At 35.1% G+C, this 23,282-nt stretch overlaps 1 protein-coding gene across 13 annotated transcripts in view; it reads left to right on the top strand.

Annotated features, from left to right (window-relative positions):
* MYO9A (myosin IXA) overlaps nt 1–23,282 on the top strand; it is a 277,041-nt gene that overhangs the window by 142,841 nt on the left and 110,918 nt on the right. For all 13 annotated transcript variants that reach the window (XM_082383557.1, XM_082383556.1, XM_082383560.1 and 10 more), the window contains 2 exons: nt 12,102–12,177; nt 22,088–22,231. In XM_082383557.1, coding sequence (XP_082239683.1) covers nt 12,102–12,177; nt 22,088–22,231 — 220 coding nt within the window. The remainder of the gene's footprint in view (nt 1–12,101; nt 12,178–22,087; nt 22,232–23,282) is intronic.

Genomic DNA, 23,282 nt, shown 5'->3' with positions numbered 1-23,282 from the left:
CCTTTAGCATTTGTTGTAGAGCTGGTTTGGTGGTGCTGAATTCTCTTAGCTTTTGCTTGTCTGTAAAGCTTTTGATTTCTCCACTGAATCTGAATGAGATCCTTGCCTGGTAGAGTAATCCTGGTTGTAGGTTCTTCCCTTTCATCATTTTAAATATGTCATGCCACTCCCTTCTGGCTTGTGGAGTTTCTGCTGAGAAATCAGCTGTTAACCTTATGGGTGTTCCCTTGTATGTTATTTGTCATTTTTCCCTTGTTGCTTTCAATAATTTTTCTTTGTCTTTAATTTTTGTCAATTTGATTACTATGTGTCTCGGCGTGTTTCTCCTTGGGTTTATCCTGCCTGGGACTCTCTGTGCTTCCTGGACTTGGGTGATTGTTTCCTTTCCCACGTTAGGGAAGTTCTTGACTATAATCTCTTCAAATATTTTCCCGGGTCCTTTCTCTCTCTCTTCTCCTCTGGGACCCCTATAATGCGAATGTTGTTGTGTTTCATGTTATCCCAGAGGTCTCTTAGGCTGTCTTCATTTCTTTTCACTCTTTTTTCTTTATTGTGTTCCACAGCAGTGAATTCCACCATTCTGTCTTCCAGGTCACTTCTCTGTTCTTCTGCCTCAGTTATTCTGCTATTGATTCCTTCTAGTGTAGTTTTCATTTCAGTTATTGTATTGTTCATCTCTGTTTGTTTGTTCTTTAATTCTTCTAGGTCTTTGTTAAACATGTCTTGCATCTTCTCGATCTTTGCCTCCATTTTTTTTCCGAGGTCCTGGATCATCTTCACTATCATTATTCTGAATTCTTTTTCTGGAAGGTGTCTATCTCCACTTCATGTAGTTGTTTTTCTGGGGTTTTATCTTGTTCCTTCATCTGGTACATAGCCCTCTGCCTTTCCATCTTGTGTGTCTTTCTGTGAATGTGGTTTTTGTTCCACAGGCTGCAGGATTGTAGTTCTTCTTGCTCCTGCTGTCTGTACTCTGGTGCTGTACAAATGGCCAGTACATCAGACTACTCTTATATGTATTCCAGAATTTCTGTCTCAGGTCCAAAAATATGTCATCCTTTTCCTGGAGAATACTCATACCGAAATAGAAGGCAGAGATGTACACCGGCCCGCTGAGCGCCTGGTCACACAGCACCTTGGCCAGGACGGCGCGCAGCACGCGCCCCGGCAACACACGCTCCAGCAGGTGCAGCCACACATAGTTGAAGTTTGTGTGGAAGGCCACGGCCACGGTGGCCACATATCTCGTCTGTCACCTGTCGGCTGGCCCAGCCCGCAGCCGCTGCTGCAGCGCGTCACCAGCTGAGAAGAGCGCGGCATCCAAAAGCTGGTATTTTGAAAAGAGCAATGAAGTTAATAAAGCTTGAGTCCAGCACCATTCAATAGAACTTTCTGTGAGGGTGGAAATGTTCTCCAACTATGCTGTTCAAAACTGTAGCCACTAGCCACGTGTGGTTGTTAAACACCTGAAGTTTTCAAAAAATTTTAAAACTGAAGTTTTAATTAAATCAGTTTAAATTTGAATGGCCATGTATAGCTAGTTCCTGCTGTATTGGATAGTGTAGTTCTGGCCATTCTGATCAAGAAATATGAGAGAAGACACAAATACTGTTACCTGAAATGAACAAGTGGACACAGTTACATATGGTATAGACATCAAAAGGTTGAGGAAAGATTGTGAACATTTATGCCAATATATTCAACAACTTAGATGAAATGGACAGATTCCTTGAATGTCAACAGTTATCAAAATTGACCCAAGGAAAAATAAAAGAGTCTCTTTATCTGTTTAGTCCTGTATCAATGATTGGATTCATAAGTAAAATCTTCCCACACATGAAAACAAAAAAGTCCAGGCCCATATAGCTTCAGTAGTCAATTTTATTTAAGAAATGTTTTCGTTTTTGTTTTTTTTAGTTTTGGCTGTGGTGGGTCTTCGTTGCTGTGCACAGGGTTTCTCTAGTTGTGGTGAGCGGGGGCTACTCTTTGTTACGGTGCACGGGCTTCTCATTGTGGTGGCTTCTCTTGTTGCGGAGCCTGGGCTCTAGGCGCACAGGCTTCAGTCACTGTAGCACGCGGGCTCAGTAGTTGCGCCACGCGGGCCCTATAGTGCGCGGGCTTCAGTAGTTGTGGTTTGTGGCCTCAGTAGTTGTGGCTCGTGGGCTCTAGAGTGCAGGCTCTGTAGTTGTGGCACATGGGCTTAGTTGCTCCATGGCTTGTGGGATTTTCCCGGACCAGGGATTGAACCCATGTCCCCTGCATTGGCAGGCTTCCACCAGGGAAGTCCTTAAGGAATGTTTAAGAAAGCAATTATACCAGTTCTCCTCAACTCTTTCAGAAAACAGAGGAGCAAGTAGTACTATACAAATCATATCATGAGACCAGTATTATTACTCTAAAACCAAAATTAGATAGCATTACAAGAAAATTACAGTCTAACGTTCCTCACAGTGAGAGATGTAAAAATCCTTAACAAAATAAGAGCAGCCTGAATTCAGCAATATATTTAAAGAATAATACATGAAGACCAAGTGGAAATTCAGGAATAAAAGATTAGTTTGATATAGAAAATCAATCAATATAATGTATTATATATATGTATATAGAGAGTCATAATTTATAATATAGATATTAATCATCTAAAAAAGAAAAACCATATCATCTTGGTAGATGGATATAAAGAATTTGTCATAACTCTATGCCCATTCCTATTTAGAAACTTTTAGCAGCCTAGGAATAGAAGGCAACTTCCTCAACTTTATAAAGAATACACATGAAAATTCTACAGCAGACTTCATATGTAATGGTGAAAGACTGAGTACTTCTTCCATGACATTAAGAACAAGGGAAAGATATCTGCTTTTGCCTCTCAGATTTAACATTGTACTAAAGGTCATTGTGCAACAGGGCAGCAAAAAGAAATAGGTACATAGATTGAAAAGGAAGATGTAGACAACATGATCATCTATATAGAAAGTACTAACGGGTTTAAAAAATGCTTCTTTAATCTGAAAAGTGAATTTAACAGTCTCACAGTATACCAGCTAAATATAGAAAATTAAATTGTAATATTCTAGCCATGAACACTTGGAAAATGAAACTTATAAATTCCATTTATATATCTGTGGCAGCCAGCTACAGTAGTTATTCCCCATTTATCCCCATCTTCTGGTATTTACAACCTTGTGTAGTCTCCTCCCACATTTTACCAGTGTTGGTCTATGTGACCTATAGGACATGGCAGAAGTAATAGTACATCACTTCCAAAATTGTTAAAAAAGACTACAGTTTCCATCTTAGGTACTTTCTCACTTGCTAGCTCTCTCTCGGATCACTGTCTCTTGGAGGATCAAGCTGCCGTTGTGAATAGCCCTACTGAGAATCCCACTGAAGCCTCTAGTCAAAGGCAGTGGAGAACTTTGAGGCTTGCCTCTAAGGTCACATGAGTGACCTTAGAGGCAGGTCCTTCAGTTCCATTCTAGTTTTGAAATGACCACAGCCTTGGCTGACAGCTTGAATACAACTCATGAGAGACCCTGTCAGAACCACCCAGCTAAGCAGCTCTTGAAACCTGTTCCTCTACAAAGTCTGTGATATGATGTGTTGTTTTAAAGTGCTAGGTTTTGGAGTGATTTGATATGCAATGGATTATAATATAGCATACCAAAACATGAAATATTTAGGGATAAATTTAACAAAATACTGTGAGACCAGTATACAAGTGAGAGAAATTGAAAAATGCCTAAATAAATGAAGAGAGATACATATTTTTGTATTTCTGAGATGTCAGTTCTCCCCCAGATGGATCTGTGGATTGAATTAAGTCCCAGTGAATATCAAAGCAGATTTTGGGGTAGCAATTCATATGCTGATAACTAAAATTTATACAGAAATGTGGAATATCTAGAATGACCAAAACAATTGTGAAGAAGAATAATGAAGCTGGAGATCTTATACTATATGATTTGAAGATTAAAATAATCATGACATTGTTCTCTTAGTGTAAGCAAGAGAGCAATAGAAACCTACTCTATAGCACAGGGAACTGTACTCAATGCTCTGTGGTGACCTAAATGGGAAGGAAATCCAAAAAAGAGGGGAAGTATGTATATGTATAGCTGATTCACTTTGCTGTACAGTAGAAACTAACACAACATTGTAAAGCTACTATACTCCAATTAAAAATTTTTAATAATTTTAGAAAAATTGAATAAAATCCTTTTCTGTAGAAAAAAAATAAAAAACAAAGTCCAGGAAAAGATCTATACATATATTGTCAATTGATTTTCCACAAAGGCCCTCAGATAATTCAGTGGGGGTATATATAGTCTTAAAAAAAAAATGGCACTGGAACAACCTGTATATCCATATGTTCAAGAGAAGTTTGACCCTTACCTTATATTATACATAAAAATTAACTTGAAATGGGTCATATAGCTCTTTGCAAAGAACAAAACTATTAAATTGATAGAAGAAAACCTGAGAGAAAATCTTTGCAGTCTTGGGAAAAAATTTATTAGATGGCACATAAGAGCATGAACTATAAAAGGAAAAAATTGAGAAATTAGAGTTCACCAAAATTGAAAACTTCTACTTTAAAAAAGATATTGTCAAAAAAAACATAAAGCATATCACAGCCTGGGAAACAATATTCATAATAATTTATAATATATAACCAATAATGGACTTCAAAACAAAATATTAAAAAAAAACCTCCTGCAATAATAAGAGAAACAGTTCAGATAAAAATGGTCAAGAGGGGACTTCCCTGGCAGTCCAGTGGTTAAGACTCTGTGCTTCCACTGCGGGGGGCACAGGTTTGATCCCTGTTTGGGGAAGATCCCACATGCCACACGGTGCAGCCAAAAAAAAAAAAAAAAATGTTACTTTCTGGTTAAAAAAAAATGGTCAAGAGGTTTAAGCATACACTTAGAAAAGAAGATACATGAATCATCTATAGGCTCATTAAAGATTACCAGCTTTATAAGTCATTAGGGAATGCAAATTATAATCACAGTGAAGTCACATTAACACCCTGTGTCATGGCTAAAATTTAAGAAGTTGACAGTACTAATGATGAGTATGTGGAGCAGCTGGAATGCTTGTACACTCTGCTGGCAATGTAAAATATAGTACAATTATTTTGGAAAACAGTGTCAGTTTTTTATAAAGGTAAGCATATGCTTTCCATATGTTCTCTCCACGTAAGAAATGAACACATATGTTCACGTGAAGACTTTTTATAGATCAAACTCTAAAATGTAATGTTGAGTGAAACCTTACACAAAAGAGAGCATACTGTTTTATTCCACTTATATCCAGAAAATGCAAACCAGTCGATATGGACAGCAGGTGAGTGGTTGCCTTGGCCCAGGAGGGTGTGTGGGGGATTGTCGAAGAAAGGGCGTGAGGGAACTTTAGGAGATTATGGAAATTTTTCTTTTCTTTTTTTGGCCGTGCCACATGGCATGCCGGATCTTAGTTCCCCCACCAGGGATCGAACCCGTGCCCTCTGCAGTGGAAGTGCAGAGTCTTAACCACTGGACCACCAGGAAAGTCCCCGGAAATATTCTATATCTTCTTTTGGTGGCAGTTTTGTCTAAACTTAACTGACTATATGCTTATAATGAGTATGTTCTACAGTATGTAAATTTTACCACAATTTTAAAAATTAATTGCATATCATGAAGCCTGACATAAGTCATAGATAGATATCTAGAAGAGACTATTTTTCATGGAATTAAGCATACCAAAAATGAAAATATGTTACGGGAACCCCAGGAAGTGTCCACACCTTACTCATAACTTTTACCCAAGGAATGGAAATTTATATACACAAAATGAATTGAACAAGAATGTTTATAGCAGGGTTCCTCACAATAGCTCAAGACAGTACAAACCTTATATCCATCAAGAAATAAATGATAAATACAAAGGTGTATACACAATTGTATATACATATACAATGGAATACAACTCAGCAACAAATTACTGATATAGGGAACAACATAAATGAGGGCCGAGGGCCTCCTCGGGACCAGAGTGGGAACTAGCCAGCTTGCCTGATCTTGGGGAAGGCTTCAGTGCCGGGAAGACCTGACCATCTTTTGCTTTTTGCCAGGGCTGTGGCAGGGCACAAAGATTCTGACGTGGGGACCTCCACGTTACTCTCAAAAGAGAGAGGAGAAACAGCCTGGCATTTGGAGTCAGGCAGTGCCAGGTACAAATTCTGGCTCTGCTACTTAGCCCCTGTATTCCTGTGTGTGGAAGATGTTGTTTCTCAGAGCCTCAATTTCTTTCTCTGAAAGGTAGTCCCTACTGCATAGGGACAACGTGAGGCTCAAATGTGATAATGAATGCTAAAGCCCGTGTCTGCTACCCACTGCAGAGATTTGCATTAAAATAATTTAAAATATTCTAAAAAAAATGTTATGTGATCAGAATTCTTGTTTGAAAATGGTAGACGGAAACAAATACAGGATATGCCAATACGTATTTTGGGGAAGCCTGCAGGAAAGTCAGGGAGCTATTTCTATTGAGTTGATAGAATAAGGCTATTTATCAAATTTAGGAAATCAATGTGGATAAACAAATATGAATGTCTGCCTTACAGACAACCACTATAACAAAAAATGATTCTTTTTTTTTTTTTTTTTTTTGTCTGCTGCAAGCGGCTTGTGGGACTTTAGTTCCCCAACCAGGGATTGAACCCAGGCCCTCGGCAGCGAAAGCACAGAGTCCTAACCACTGGATCACCAGGGAATTCCCTGAATCTCTGTCTTCTAAAGTAGCATGAGAAACCTTTATCTATCAAATGAAAACTAACAAGGGGGAATATGGATTTGAAGAGTGACATAAAAGTGAAACAAAATACAAGAAATAAGTACTATGATTTAAATTAATAAAAATAGATTAACATCACCAATTAAAATCTCAAAATGAATTTTTCAAAAAGTTTAATTAAATGATATCTAGATTCTTAAAATGATAAAAATAAAAAGATGGAGAAAGCTATGTCAGGCAAAGGTGAACAATAGCAGTAAATAAAACTAGATAGTAATTTGAGCAGATCTTCGTCAATAGAATTTATAAAAATTTATAAAAATTTATAAAAAGATTTAGTTGAGAAAGACAGAAGCTGAACTCACTAGGAAGTTTTGAGAAACTTGTAAATACAAGTTATTATTTTATAAAACTTAATGCCTAATTTGATTAATGGGAAGAAAATAAGGTGAAAATAAATACTGGGTAACAATAGCTGTGATAGGAAGGGGATGACTTGTATCAGAGATTTAAAGGTTCTCATACTCTTTAGAAAAAGAGAATAGAGAATTGATTTAGTTTAGAATTCATGAATATGTTAAAAATTCAAGAATAATCAAAGAAGGGAGTGTATATAACTTCCAAAACAAAACAAAGAAATCAGAATATAAAGAAAATAGTTCAGTAGAAGTCTGGGTAGAAGCATACAAGAATTAGGGTAGATACAAAACATAAAATAAGGCAGAAAAAATTCCCGATATATCAGTAATACCAATAAATTAAAACGAACCCAACTAAACAGTTTAAAAAAAGATTATGCAATTAAAATAAAATTCAGCTGTAAAATGTTTATAAGAGACAAACCTAAAGCATATGAACACAAAAAGATATGACCACAAAAATATAAAATATTCGAATAAAGTTGTATCAGAAAGTTTATTCTTACTCTCTTGTACATTTTCCCACCCCCTTTAGGCAACTCCTCTTAAGATGTCTGTTACTATAAATTAATTTTCCCTTTTCTAAAACAGAAATGGAATCATACAGTATTCTTTTGTGTTCTGATTCTGTTACGTAACATAATTATATATGTATTCATTTATGTTGTTCCCTATATCAGTAATTTGTTGCTGAGTTGTATTCCATTGTATATGTATATACAATTGTGTATACAACTTTGTGTTTATCATTTATTTCTTGATGGATATAAGGTTTGTACTGTGTTGAGCTATTGTGAGGAACCCTGCTATAAACATTCTTGTTCAATTCATTTTGTGTATATAAATTTTCATTCCTTGGGTAAAAGTTATGACGGAGTTTACTGTGTCATAAAGTAGACATATGTTTAACATCATTAGGAACTATCAAACTTTTGATGCTTTAAAGATGTTGTTCCATTTTCTTTTGTCCTACATTATTTGTGATGTTAAACTCAGATGTCATTCTGTTGTCATTCTTTCATATCTAATGTACCTTTTTTCATCTGGCTGCTTCAAGATTTTCTCTTTATTTTTTCATTTTCAGCAGTTTGACTGTGATGTCCCTAGATATGATTTATATTTATATTTATGCTGTTTGGTATTTGCTATACCTTTTGGACCTGTGCTTCATTATTTTTCATCAAATTTAGGAAATTTTTGGTCAGTATTTTTTCAGAAATCTTTTTCTGCTGCAATTTCTCTTTTTCTTCTGAGACCCCAATTACGTGCTCTTAGAATATTTGATATAGTCTCAGATTCCTCATATTCTGTGGATTTTTCTTCTATCTTTGTTCTTCCTGTTCTTCATATTGGATAATTTTTATTTATCTGATATCAAGTTCATTATGCTGTTTCAAGTCTCCTTGTAAAACCATAGAATGAAATTTTCATTTCAGAAAATTTCAGTTTTCAGTTCCAGAATATCCATTTGGATTCTTTTTACAGTTTCCATTTCTCTCCTGAGATTTTTCTGTTAGGTCATAAGACTGTCTTATACTTTAAGTCATTGAACATTATGATAGCAATTTTAAAGTCCTTTTATGCTAATTCCAACAAGTGGGCAATGTTGGGATCTGATGCTGTTGAAACGGGATCAAGAAGAAAGGTGCACAGGACTTCATTTTCTGATCTCAGTGGTCAGTTGCAAGTGTTCAGTATATTATTCCTTTAAAATATTTAATAATTAATGTTTAAAAAATCATTACACAAAGGGAGGTAACATGCATAAAAGAAACACCCTATTGTGTTTGCAAGGAAGATACGCCAAAAACGAGAAGAAAATTCCCGGTGAGCACTTTACAGTTTAAGAAGAATTTAAGAACATGAATCCAATAAAGGAGTAGCACAAATTTAAGACTATGAAATATCAGAATGGTGTTGAAATAGGTTTTGAACTACTAAAACAAGTAGAGGCATAAGTCAACACCTATGTGATCTCAATAAATAGAGGAAACATATCTTAAAATTGCATTACTAATATTAAGGAAAGGCCTGAAATGATTATATTTCAATATGCAGAAGAAAAGAATTCATATGGAGAATAGAAAATGATAATTTGTCATAAGGATATTTGGTGTCCATGACTTAGGAACTGAATAAATGAAACAAAAACAATGCATTCAAATATGTAAGAAAATAAAGTTGTTCAAAGTTCTAACTGAATTTGTTGATCCCAAGACATATATTTTCCAGTAACAGTTTTTATGTGGGTATAGATGTATGTCTTCAGTTCTGTTGGGTATATACTTAGTAGTGGAATTTCTGGGTCATATGGTAACTCTGTTTAATTTTTTGTTGAACTGCTAGACTGTTTCCCAAAGTGACTGTATCATTTCACATTCAGCAGTGTATGCAAGTTTCTAATTTTTACATGTCCTTGCCAACACTTACTATCTTCCTTTTTTATTATAGTCATGCTAGGGGGTGTGAAGTGCAATCTCATTGTAGTTTTGATTTCATTTCTCTGATGACTAATGATGTTGAGCATCTTTTTATGTGCTTATTAGCCATTTGTGTGTTGTCTTTGGAAAAATATCTATTCATATTCTGTTCATTTTAAAATTGGGTTATCTTTTGTATTATTCAGTTGCAAAAGTTCTTTTTATATTCTGGATTCAAACTTCTTATCAGATATTTGATTGGCCATTTTCTGTTGATACCATTTTGTGGGTTGTCTTTTCACTTTCTTGATATAGTGTCCTTTGAAGCACAAAAGTATTAGATTTTGGTGATGTCTGGTTTATCAGTCTTTCTCTCTGGTTGCTTGTGCCTTTGGTTTCATCTCTAAGTAACCATTGCCTGATCCAATGTCAGGAATATTTACTCCTATGTTTTAAGAGTTTTATACTTTTAGCATTTGTATTTTGGTCTTTGATCCAACTTCATTCTTTTTCATGTGGACATATAGTTTTCCCAGTTTTTGTTGAAAAGATTATTCTTTTCCCATTGAATTGTCTTGGCACCTTTGTCAAAATTTAGTTGATCATAAATGTATTTCTGTACTCTCAGTTCCTTTCCATTGATCTATCTCTCTATCTTTATGCTGGTACCATACTGTCTCAGTTACTTTATCTTTGTAGTAAGTTTTTAATTCAGGAAGTATGAGTCTTCCAACCATGTTCTCTTTTTTTCAACATGGCTATTCTGGGTCCTTTGCATTTCCATATTAGTTTTATGATCAGCTTATTCATTCCAGTAAAAAAAATAAAAAAGGCAGCTGGAATTTTAATAGAGATTGCATTGATCTGTAGATGAATTTGGGGAACATTGCCATCCTAACAATATTAAGTTTTCCAGTCCATGAGCATGGATGGCTTTCCATTTATTTAGGTATTATTTAATTGCTTTTTATGATGCTTTGTAGTTTTTCAGTAGATATTTTATATTTTTTGTTCAATTTATTCCTTTTATATTATTTTATTGCTATTATTAATGGAATTGTTTTCTTAATTTCATTTTCCAATTGTTTATTGCTAAGTTGATTTTTGAATATTGATCTTATATCTTGTAATTTTGCTAAACTTGTTTAATAGTCCTAATTTTTTTTGTGAATTACTTAGGATTTTCCACATACAAGATTGTTATGTCAAATAAAGATACTTTTACTATTTTAAATATACTATCTGTTAATCTGTGTATCTGTTAATCCCATACCCCTATTTTGTTCCTCCCTGCTTCCCTCTCCTCTTTGGTAACCACATGTTGGTTTTCTGTATCTGTGAGTCTATTGCTGTTTTGCATATACATTCATTTGTATTTTTTTTAGATTCCACATATAAGTCATATATAGTATTTGTCTTTCTCTGTCTGACTTACTTCACTAAGCATAATGTTCTCTAGGTCCTTCCACATTGCTGCAAATGGCAGTATTTCTTTTTTTTTTCATGTCTGAGTAATATGCCATTGTATATATATACCACATCTTCTTAAGCCAAGTGTTGGCTGATGGGCATGTGGGTTGCTTCCGTGTCTTAGCTGTTATAAACAGGGCTGCTATGAACATTGGAGTGCATGTATCTTTTCAAATTAGTGTTTTCATTTTTTCCAGATGTGTACCCAGGAGTGGAATTGCTGGATCATATGGTAGTTCTATTTTTAGTTTTTTGAGAAACCGCCATACTGTTTTCCACAGTGGCTGTACCAATTTACATTCCCACCAATAGTGTATGAGCATTCCCTTTTCTCCACATCCTCGCCAGCATTCGTTATTTGTGTTTTTTGATGATAGCCATTCTGACCGGTGTGAGGTGATATTTCATTTTGGTTTTGATTTGCATTTCCCCAGTGATTAGCGATGTTGAGCATCTTTTTATGTGCCTGTTAGCCACCTGTGTGTCTCCTTTGGAAAAATGTCTATTCAAGTCTTCTGCCCATTTTTTAATTAGATTTTTTGTTTAAAAAATATTGGTAATTCTTGAGGAAGCAATTCATCATCTTTGATTCTTAGTGTCTTTATATGTAAGATTAATCTCTAAAATCTGTAGTTTATAGGAGCAATATCCTATTGCTGAAAAATGGTGCAGAGGAATCAGGAATTTTTTGAATATTAAAATAAGAAATGAGTTTGTACACTTCTAGACATTCAGCCCAGTTACCCTTGTACTTCCTGATAATATTTAAATGAGAGGAGAAATTAAAGAATTTATTATTAAATTCCCTAATTGGTTTCATTGCTGACTAAGTCAGATTTATAAGTAACAGTCATGGGACTTGGTTCATATTATTATTATTTAGACATTTCTGATATGTTTAGCAAATATTTACTATTGAAGTATATTAATTTCATTTGTTCCTAGAAAACTTATTTCATGTTTAGTTTATCTTAGCATTGATTGAAAGTTTTTGCTTTCTCTATGCTAGGTATAACTCGGAAAAATCCCAGAACACCTCTTTCTGATCTCCAGGGCATGAATACTCTAAATGAAAAAAACCAACAGTAAGTATGTTTGGTTTAAGTTTTCAAGGACGTAAAGAAGAAATAACTAGAATTCTTATTAATACTTCTGTGGCTTTAAAAGTATGCAGTAAATCGGGCCTTTTTTTCTTTTAATTTCTTAAAGCTTTTGTAAATGGTGTAATAAGTTAAAAAGGTTAGAGTTAACAGTACAGTAAATTATCTAAGATTGCCTCTAGTGAAGTGGTAGTACAATGTAAAAAAAGTTTCCCCAGGATAATTAAAAATGAGTGCATATGTTTTAATTTCTGAGACCCTTCTTGCATTTTAAATGTCTTTTGCAAAAGTAATGGGTATTCTGCTTCTTTCCATGGAGAAATCTTATTGGTAAGTAATAATTGAGTAGTTTGATTTACATCAAACTGTCCGATACCTTTTCTTGATGAGTGTGATACCCAAAGCTTACCTTTTACCATTTTCAATGAAGAATTCTTAAGTAAAATTTGAAAGTAACAAATACAAGTAATTTTCTGAGTTTGTAAATAAAGCTCCTTTTCCTTTACACATACTGTTTTATAAAGATTGTACTTTAAATGAGCAAAAGAGCATTGTTTAGTGTCTAGAGTCTGCTGTGTACATTTTAAACATCAAGAGAATTGAGCTTCTTAGTGTCCTGGTAAGATACAAGATTAGGATGATCAGTCATTTAAAATTAAAGTATAACTTCATTGATCAGGTTTTCCATTTTGAGTTACTATGTCTTTCTAATATATATCGTCACTTCTCTGCTCCATAACTTTTTTTTTATAACTCTTTATTGCTTATTACAAGAAGTCTAGGTTCACTACTTTAACCTGCAAGAGCTGTCACAGCCCAAGTATCCAACCTCAACTGTACTTACCTTTAACGCCAGCAAATTGAACTACTGGCTGTCTTTATAGTGCATGCATTTTGTTTTCTTAACAGTGACAGTTGGCTGATGATGAAAATCACCATTATATGTGCATGTTAGATTTTACCCAAGAACAAATTAGATCATTAATCTGGTGACCTGTGTACCTTTTTTATTTCAATCTATTGGCAGTATTCTCACCCTGGTCATTAGATATCCCTAACTTAAGGAACTCATTTTCTTGATTTGGGTAAAAAAAGGAACTGTGACTTGTTGCATTTCCCGAAGCAATTTAATGATTATAACTTTCCTAATTCCTAGTTTTTGTTTTTGTTTTTTTCTTGGCCACTCGCGCAGCTTGCAGGATCTTAGTTCCCCGACCAAGGATTGAATTTGGGCCACCGCAGTGAAAGTGCCATATCCTACCCACTGGACTGCTAGGGAATTCCCAGTTATGTTTCTTTGTACTGCTTTCAATTTTGGATGCCTGAAGTGATCTGTATGGGCTTGTCTGTTTTTTATATATCAGTTGGAATAGTCTGATATATTGGTTTAAGATTGGTCTGGGCTCAAGAAGTTAAGGTGATTTTAGGCACTTATGGAATGACAAACTAATTTTGTAAAGATGTGTGTATAAGCTCATTTTTGAGACCCTTCCTCACAGAGAAATTGATCACATCAGCTTGATTCTTTTCCTTTGCGTACAATGAAGAAAGATATGTGGCATTGAAGTAATGTTATCAGGAAAAGGCCAGCTAGCAGTCTTAACAAGAGAGCCTCGCAGCTTGTGTTTGTTGTATTGGTGAGTTTATTTTAGACATATTTTAGAGAAAATTGGTGAGAAGATAGAGAGGATAGAACAATAGATACTCAGAAAATCAAATCAGTCATGAAATCATTAGCTTGTATCTACTAAGTGGAGTCTTTTGGACCTTCCCTATGGGAACACTCCTAATAAGTGACTCTTAAATGAAAGAGTGGAACATCCAATTTGCTGGTGATCTAGGACTAAGAATTGATGTAGTCTGTATAAAAACAAGGAAATGCAAATATAAAACTATTTTTAGCCAGTGCAAATATTCCTCAAGTGAGAGATAAAACTTTAATTAATGTTGAGTGGGCAGTTGCTTTTTGGTAAGGGGTATAAACTGGAAACAGATGTCTTTGTTTCAAAATATGATTTGAAAAAAGTACAGAGCCTATAATTACATATCATAAAGCAGAGATGGTAAATAGAGGCTGCTGAAGTGACACTTAATGTGAATAACTAAAAAGACTGCACTGGTTTCAAAGATACATTCGTTCCTAGGTGGAAAAAGCTCTTCTGAATAGTTGTAGAGAAGATTGTGTGAAGAATAAAATATACCACCCTATATTGGGAAAATATGCCTTTGGAAACTTGTTATTTAGGGGGCAAAAAGAGTATTATCAGAATTTATTGTTGACAAGTACATAATGAATTTGCACATTGTGGAAGTATATGGTATGTTTTATAATCAAATGGGGTCTGCTGTACTATCATGCTAATCCCAGGGCATTAAGGAACTAGAATAAGTCTCATTAAAACTCGTGGGTTATGACACCATTTTTTAGGACTTTGGCTATATTGATAACCACATATTTGAGTACTGGGATAAACCTATCCTCTAAGAGTTGACTATGTAGCATGTGTGGATCCTGATTTCTATTCTTAATGCAACTAAAAACTCACTGTCTAAAGTTTATTTTTGTTTAAATTCAACTTTTCCTCTTGATCTGGGCAAATGACTGCTTACCATCTGAGACATTGTATTATAAAATGCAACAATGAGAACAAAAATAAATACTTTTTTTGAAGGATAAGTCAAATAATTTATTACTAGGGTTTTTAAAGTAATTATCATATTTAACATGATTTATAAAGGTGAATGGATTTCAAGGTTCTCTTGGAACCAATATGACTTGATGTCACATAAAACAGCTTGGAGTAATTTCTCATATGTTACAGCCAGATAAATCTCATGGCATTTGATCATGTCTTAGAATGTATTTTGTTTACCCTAATGAAAAAATACAGAACTTGGTTATTAATGTAAGCAGTTATATGTGATTAGCAGTTCATATAATAATAGCAAATTAGTAGTATGGAATAATACTCATATTTTAGTATAAATTTAAAACATTAAGTATTATATAGTTATTTCAAAAGTCTCTTCCAAGTTTTTTCACTTTAATATATAGTATGTTGGTTATCCTAAATGATATTTGTGTGTTTTTACATAGTTATGTTTGTCCTTTGTTTTAAAAATTAGTGGCTTTTTTACTGGAGCCTTATTTGCATGTAACATCTATTCCTGAAGGTCAGATTGTTCTTGAGAGAAAAATAAAGAAATAAATTAAGACAGATACAACTTCTAGTTCTGCCAGATCATTTGTTTATTTAACAAGTACTTCGTGCCAGGTCGTGTGGTGGAAACTGGAGATTCAATACTTTGTGAGATAGATGTGATAAGTGATATGACTGGAGAAATATAGGATACCATGGAAACATAGAGGAGGACTTTTAAATTTTTTATGCTAATACTGTATTTAAAGAATTGGATATGGGGCCAGATGCATCAGAAATGTTTTTCAGAAAAAGAATCTTTTAAACTGTTATCTGAGTGAAGAGTAAGGGTGAGCCCTTTGAAGAGGAGGGTGATGTTTTACAGGCAGAGGAGCAACCTGTGTGATGGTCCAGGAGCAAAAAGAGAGCTCTCTCTAGAGAGCATGGCACGAATAAAGAATTAAAATAATGTGAGTAAGAAGAGAGAAATGATGAGAGTTGACTCTAGAAAGACAAATAGACATAGGCTAGTTCATGTGGGGCTTTGTTAGCCGTATTGGAGAGGTTGGACTTCATCTTAAGGGTAATGAGAAGCTATTTAATGCTTTTAAGCAGGGGACTGACTGATATTTCAGAAGAATCTCTATGATTGCTTTATGGAGAATGATTTGTAGAGGCACTGGATTGGGTACAGGAAGACTAGCAGTTCTGGCAAGAGATGATGGCTTGCAGTAGGTGGTCGTGGGTACATATTGATGTGAACCTGTATTAAGGAGGAAAATTGAAAATCTATATGTCTCTCACCTGATTTTATGAGGATTCAGTGTTTCTGAGACGTCTGTATTGGATTTTCTATGCTTTGTGCAAATAATTTTTATATGTATGCAACAAATATATGACAGTGATCTAATGTATATATAAGGAGTACATTGTATATGGAGAACAAAGACGTTGTGTATGCCATCAATCTTAATAGCAATGTGCTAAGCTAAGGGAAGCCCCTAGAAAAACTGAGACAGATACCTATGTCAAGTCATTTCATTGAAATAACCAACTGGCACAAAGATTTTTTTAATTAATTAATTTATTTATTTATTTTTGGCTGTGTTGGATCTTCGTTTCTGTGCGAGGGCTTTCTCTAGTTGCAGCGAGCGGGGGCCACTCTTCATCGCAGTGCGCGGGCCTCTCACTATCGCGGCCTCTCTTGTTGCGGAACACAGGCTCCAGACGCGCAGGCTCAGCAGTTGTGGCTCACGGGCCCAGTTGCTCCGCGGCATGTGGGATCTTCCCAGACCAGGGCTCGAACCCGTGTCCCCTGCATTGGCAGGCGGATTCTCAACCACTGCACCACCAGGGAAGCCCTGGCACAAAGATTTTTAAGTACACACAGAGCTTTTTCTTTCTCCCCAGCATCCCATTGATTGTCCTGTCTTAAAAATAGGCACAGCCTATTTTTGCTTTCTTTCACTTCTAATCTTCTACTTCACCATTGAGCCTACCATTCTAATGCAGGGACTCTTCCTGTTACTCAGTGTGTAAAATACCAGTAAAACCTTTTTGCTGTATTTTAAGCCTTTACATAACACATAGGAGAAAGAGTACGGGTTTGGGAGTCACCAAAAATTTGTTCTTGGCTCAGCTTATCTTCGTATTCTGAGATTGTGACTCTTGTAGCCTTCGTTTCCTGAAAAGAGAGGGTGGGGGGAATCTATGTCTTATATAAAACTTGTGGAATATATTGGGTGAGGAGACAGAGTGATTAAGGATGATTTCTAGATTTCTGGCTTAGTACTTAAGTAGGGAATATAAAAGAGGCAACAGTTTTGAAGAGGGAGTGATAGTTTCAGCTTGCACATGTTACTTTGAGATTCCTGAGAGACCTTCATCTAGAGAGAGAGAATAAATCATTGGATATACAGATACACTCAGTTGATTCTTGGGCTAGAAGATGTATTTTGTTATTGATCGGGGATCTCGGTGTTTAGCTGGTGACTTCCAAATGTCTGCTATCTCTAGATTGTTTCTCTTGGGTCAGTCAGTTTTCCCTGCCTATAGCTTTTAAATCTGGCTACTGATGTTCTAGGTATATAGCTGGGCTTCTCATGATTCCATACACATACTTCCACTTAATTCCTCCTATTTTCAGTGTATCTCACCCACCCCTACCTTTAGCTATGCCTAATGTCTCTGACTTCTCCTGAGAGTCTGTGTTTCCAACTTTTCTATAAAGTAAAATCTTTGAAAGGCTTGAGGAAGGGAATGTTACTTCACTATATAGGGTAAGAGTAAGGATCTAGCTCATTTTAAAAGACTTTCAAACTAACTTCCATTTTTAGCCCCATTCAGCATCACCCTTGCAATGGTACCAGTTATCTCTAATATCTGAACCTTTCCAGAGTTCTAAATGAGAACACACTTGCATTTTGTTGTTTTAGCCTCTCTCCCACTCCAAACCCCAGCCTCTACACACACACACACACACACACACACACACACACACACACACACACACACAAGCATATGTGTATTCTCAATCATGCCTACCCCTATAGACTCCCCTTTTCTATGATTCGACGTACATATAAACTTAGGTTTTAATTTTTTCTAGTCTCCTACATCTCTTATTACATGTCTGTCAACTTTAAACTTTTACTGTTCCTTGTCCCTTGCATAGTCTTCCTTCTCACTCTTTGTCCTTGTGAATTTATGACTTTGTCAAATTCGTGGTATTTCAGCTGGGGGCTGACAAAAACAATTGCTATGGAGTATGCTATGGCAGCTTATTATGGGTTTCCCTTATGCAAACACCAAATAGTTTATTTACAAATGTAGCTTATTTAAGAATGTTATCCTAGTGAGCAGGAGTGGGGATATGGGAATAAAAAAGGGAAGGATGGAGAATCCATACAAGAATCAATGAATGAGTTGGCCACTGGTTGCTCAACCCTGTGGGACCAACTGAGAAGCTTAATGATTTGTGTCTCAGGACCATCTATTTGCCTTGAGGAAGAAAAGAGGAGGGACTTATCCATTGCTCCAGGGGTTGCTGGCCCCACAGAGAGTTCTGCTTGTGTAAGTGCAGAGCAGAAGCCTACATCAGACAAGAGGCAAGTGTCTGGAGTCTGAAACTAGGTGCTGCCAGCAGCATCTGTTTGATGCTGGACAAAATTTGTGTGTATGACTAGTTACAGTACCATTTGCAACAGCAGCAGCTAGAATAAGAGGTAAGACTTACGGGATTTGAAATGGAACATAAGAAGTGTGCAGTATACATGTTTAATAGGAACCTTCAATTCAGTCTTTATACATTAAGGTAGCATTTGATACAAGAGACTATACAAAACACACATGTACATTAGGAAGCATATCAATAAAATGAATACCACCCAAGTTCAGAACCAGAAGATTATTAGTATTGCTGCAGCCACTTTTTTATCATATATTTTCTGGTCATTCTCCCTCTCTCCCCACAGGTAACTGCTATCCAGAATTTTATGTATACCATTACTATGCTCTAAAAAATAGTTTTACAATAAATGTATGTTTTTCTAAGCAAAGAGTCATTTGGTTTAGCTAGTTTTTGAGTTTTTAGAAATACTAATATATAGTAGTGGTCGCTGTGACTTTTCTCCTCAATAATATCTATCTAAGATTCATCCATCTTGTGGCATGTAATTTGTTCTTTTTAGTTGCTATATAATATTATATAGTATTGGAGGGCATGGGGAGTTATTGTTGAATGGGTACAAAGTTTCAGTTTGGCTAAAAGCTCTGGAGATAGATAGTAGTGATGGTTGCACAACAATAAATGTACTTAATGCCACTGTATTATACACTTAAAAATGGTTAAAATGGTAAATGTAGTTAAATGTATTAATTTTTTCTCTATTATTTGTCCTTTTAATAACTTATTTTAAAGAATTGTTTCCTCAGTCCAAAGTCATCTATTCAGCCAGATTTTCTTCTGAACTTTGGTGGTGCCGATATCCATTTCAACCCTAAGCTTTTGTGACAGTCATTTTAATTTCCTCTGATCATGTACAGATGCATCTTGAATTAATTTCATCTTCTTGTAGAAATCTCTCCTGGCATTTTTTTGATCAGAAGGGTTTGTTCTCTAGATCTGTCACGTGGCTGTCACAGTGGTGTCTTCTTTACCTTTGTATTGGTCATTCCTTATGTTATTCTTCTGTTTTGTATCAACAGTTTTTTCTACCATTTTTTCCTTTTATAGATCTACTTTGTAAACTTTTACAGAGCATATTCTCTAGAAGCTCCATGAGAAAGTATATATAGGAGGAACATGTTTTTGATTCCTTGTATAACTAAGCATGCATTTATTCTGCCCTCGCACTTGATTGGAAATTTGAGTTTGTATAGACTCTTGGTTGGAAATAACTTCTTTTCAGAATTTTGAAGACACCGCCACATTGCCTTTTAGTTCCAGCATTGCTGATTTCTGAGGCCTTTTTTAAAATAGCTTTATTGAGATATAATTTACATACCACAAAATTTCACCCACTTAAAGTATACAGTTCATTTAAGAGTTGGCCAACTATTCCAAAATCTAATTTAGAACATTTTAGTCAGTTCAAAAGGAAGTTTCCTATTTACTAGAATGTTTCCTTTTCTCGTACTCTCACTCACTGTAGGTAAACGTGATCTACTTTTTGTCTCTGTAGATTTGCCTATTCTGGAAAAAAAATTATTTTTTTGGAAATTTTATATAAATGGAATCTACAATATGTGGCCTTTTGTGTGAGACTTCTTTCGTTTAGCATAATGTTTTCAATAATCTACGTTGTAACATGTACCAGTACTTCATTCATTTTATGTTATGGAATAACATCTCATGTTATGGATATTTTGGTTGCACATTTATCAGTTAATGAACACTTGGGTTCTACTTTTTGGCTATTATGAATAATGCTGCTGTGAACATTCATATACAAGTTTTCATGTGGATGTGTTTTCAGTGCTTTTGAGTACATGCCTAGGAATGAAATTGCTGTGTTACATGGTTACTGTCTGTTTTGTTTAACATTTTGAGAATTTGCCAAACTGTCTTCCGGAGTGGCTCGGACATTTTACATTCCCAGTAGTAATGGATAAGGATTCCAGTTTCTCCACATTCTTGTCATTTTGTTATTGCATGTCTTAGAGGGAATGAAGTAGTATCTCATTGTAGTTTTGATTTATATTTCCCTAAATAATGATGTTCAGCATCTTTTTATGTGCCTATTAGTGATTTGTATATGTTTTTTGATGATTCATATATCTTCTTTGAATAATTGTCTATTTTGTCCATTAAAAATTTTTTTGGTATATATTCTTCTTTCCATGTATATAAATATAATTGTCTTAAACAAAACTGTATCATGCAACAATATTTAGATTTGATAATATATGCAGACAGCTTTTTATGCCATTAAATACTGTTCTCCCACATGATTTTTAATAACCTTATAGACTTCCATGGGGGTGGTTATAATAACTTCTTTCATTTATTTCCAATTGTTGGTTATTTAAGTTGTTTCTGATTTTCTTGATATTGATGAAAATTTTTGTAGATAAAGTTTTGCATGTTTGATTATTTTTTTATCTTCTGTTGTTCTTAGTAAGAAGCTTGACCAGGAGCACAGAACAAAGCTATTACAAGATTTTAAAGATATTGTCCTGGCTATCTAAAAAGTAGTATAGTTTAAATAAAGAACTAATTGGAAAATAAATATTTTAAGGTTATATTCCATTTTTCAAAAGCAGGAAGTTTCAAAAATAGTACAAAGGAAAAACATAGTTCATAGAGTCCTATGTACCCTTCACTCAGTTTTCCTTAAATGACATCCTATATACTGGTAGTATATTATCAAAACCAGGAAAATTACATTGTTACATTAATATTAACTAGACTACAGTTCTCACCATTTAAAAAAATCTGTGTGTGTGTGTGTGTGTGTGTGTGTGTATGGGTAGTTTTTGCAGTTTTATCCCATATGTAGATTTGTGTAACCAACACCACAATCAAGATACAGAATTCTTTCATCATCATAAAAGAATTTATTCATGCTGCTTATTTGTATTATCCTTCTTCTTCCATGTCCCTTTCCTGTCCTCTAGCAACCACTAATCTGTTCTTCATTTCTGTAGTTTTGTTATTTTGCAAATGTTATGTAAATCAAATTACATAGTATGAAACTGTCAGGGAGAAAAAACTTTTCATCTGCCTTCTTAGGTTCAGTGGCTGCGGGCCTGTAAGTTACACTAATGAAAGACAATTAACAGGCGAAGAAGCATACAGTTTTTATTAATATTTTACATACATGAGTATTCTCCGAAAAGAAGTGAAACTCAAAGAAGTGGCTACACTCAGTGGCTAATATATCCTTTTTAAAAAGGAAAGAGGGTTTGGGCTTCAAACACAGACAAAAGCCATGACATTATATTATAATACATTATATTATTTACTGCTTGTTAAGAGGTATATTTAAAGGTATTAGCTATATGATGTGCTCACTTTCATGCACATTTGAATGTGAATGTGCTAGAATCCGTAGAAATTTTTTGTTCTGAAAGAGTAAAAGATAAGCCAAATTAATCAGTAATCTCTCTGATAAAACCATTTTCTGCTGGTTTAGCATTTTTTCTAAATTTTAACTTTAGTGTTTAAAGTTTTATTTTACTTTTTTAAGAAATGTATAGAGTTTTAGAGATGTCTCAATTAACAAAGCAAATTGTACTCTATTTAATTTTTACAGTGAAACATTTGATTTTGCCTGGAATGGCAGAACTGGGATTCGCCAGAGCAGACTATCAAGTAACACCTCCTTGCTTGATAAAGATGGGATATTCGCTAATTCAGCTGGCAGCAAACTCTTGGAGAGAGCCCATGGAATTCTCACGTTAGTATTGATCAATAATGTGGATTGCTTTTTTATGACTGATTTAAAATTTCTGGCTAAAAAAGAAGAGAGGTGATCATGAAGCATTATTTTCATGAGTGGAATTTTGAGTGAAACAAGACTCAAAAGTAGTCAGAATTTAGAGCTGTGACAATCTCCTGTATTATAAAGCCGGTGTTTGTTTTCATCTCACCAGGTGAATCATGACTGAATATACTTATTATGGAGATGACTCTTTATTGCTCTTTAACAGACCCTACATCCAGAGAGAGCAAAAACTGTTAGCTCTTTTTAGGATTCCTAGTCTTTAACTGCAGTTGTCCTTTAATTCTGACAATCCTAACAAATTGGGCAGGAAAATCCCTTACGAAGTGGTGAATGGGGCCATATACAGTTTACCCCTCAACACTGCATGGGTTAGAGGTGCCAACCCTCTGGACAGTCAAAAATTTGTGTGTTTCCTGTAGTCAGCCCTCCATATCCACTGCTCCTCTGTATCTGTGATTCCACATCCACAGATTCAACTAACCTCAGATCAAGTAGTACTATAGTAGTTACTGTTGAAAAAAATTGCACTTATAAGTGGAACCACACAGTCAAAACCTGTGTTGTTCAAGGGGCACCTGTATGGTGATTTATAACACTTACCCAAGCCTGCCATTCCTCCTTACCTGATTTAGAACTGGTTTGAGGACATAGAGATAACCATGCATGGTAGACCAGTAAAAAGTTCTTAGCTACTTATATCAACATATTTCAAACACTTCCAAAGCATATTTTTTGACCACTAGCTAGAGGTGTGACTGAATTGGATTCGTTAATCCCTAAATCATCTCTTAACAGTGTGAATAGGCTCAATTTGTATAAGTCTTGCTATACTCCAGAATTAGTAGGTGAAAGAGCTTAGATTCAAGACCAGGTCTTCCTGACACCCCAGCCCATGTTCATAAGCATTGGGCTTTATTCCCTGTATGTAGCCATTAAAAAAAAAAAGATTTGATATAAGTGTGATACTGAATTATGAATAAGGGAAAAAAGGGCAAAAGAGAAT

The sequence above is a fragment of the Balaenoptera borealis genome (assembly GCF_965194805.1).
Source record: "Balaenoptera borealis genome assembly, chromosome: 3".
Lineage (NCBI taxonomy): Eukaryota > Metazoa > Chordata > Mammalia > Artiodactyla > Balaenopteridae > Balaenoptera > Balaenoptera borealis.
The sequence above is the reverse complement of the archived record's forward strand: the minus strand, read 5'-3'. Positions and strand labels throughout refer to the sequence as shown.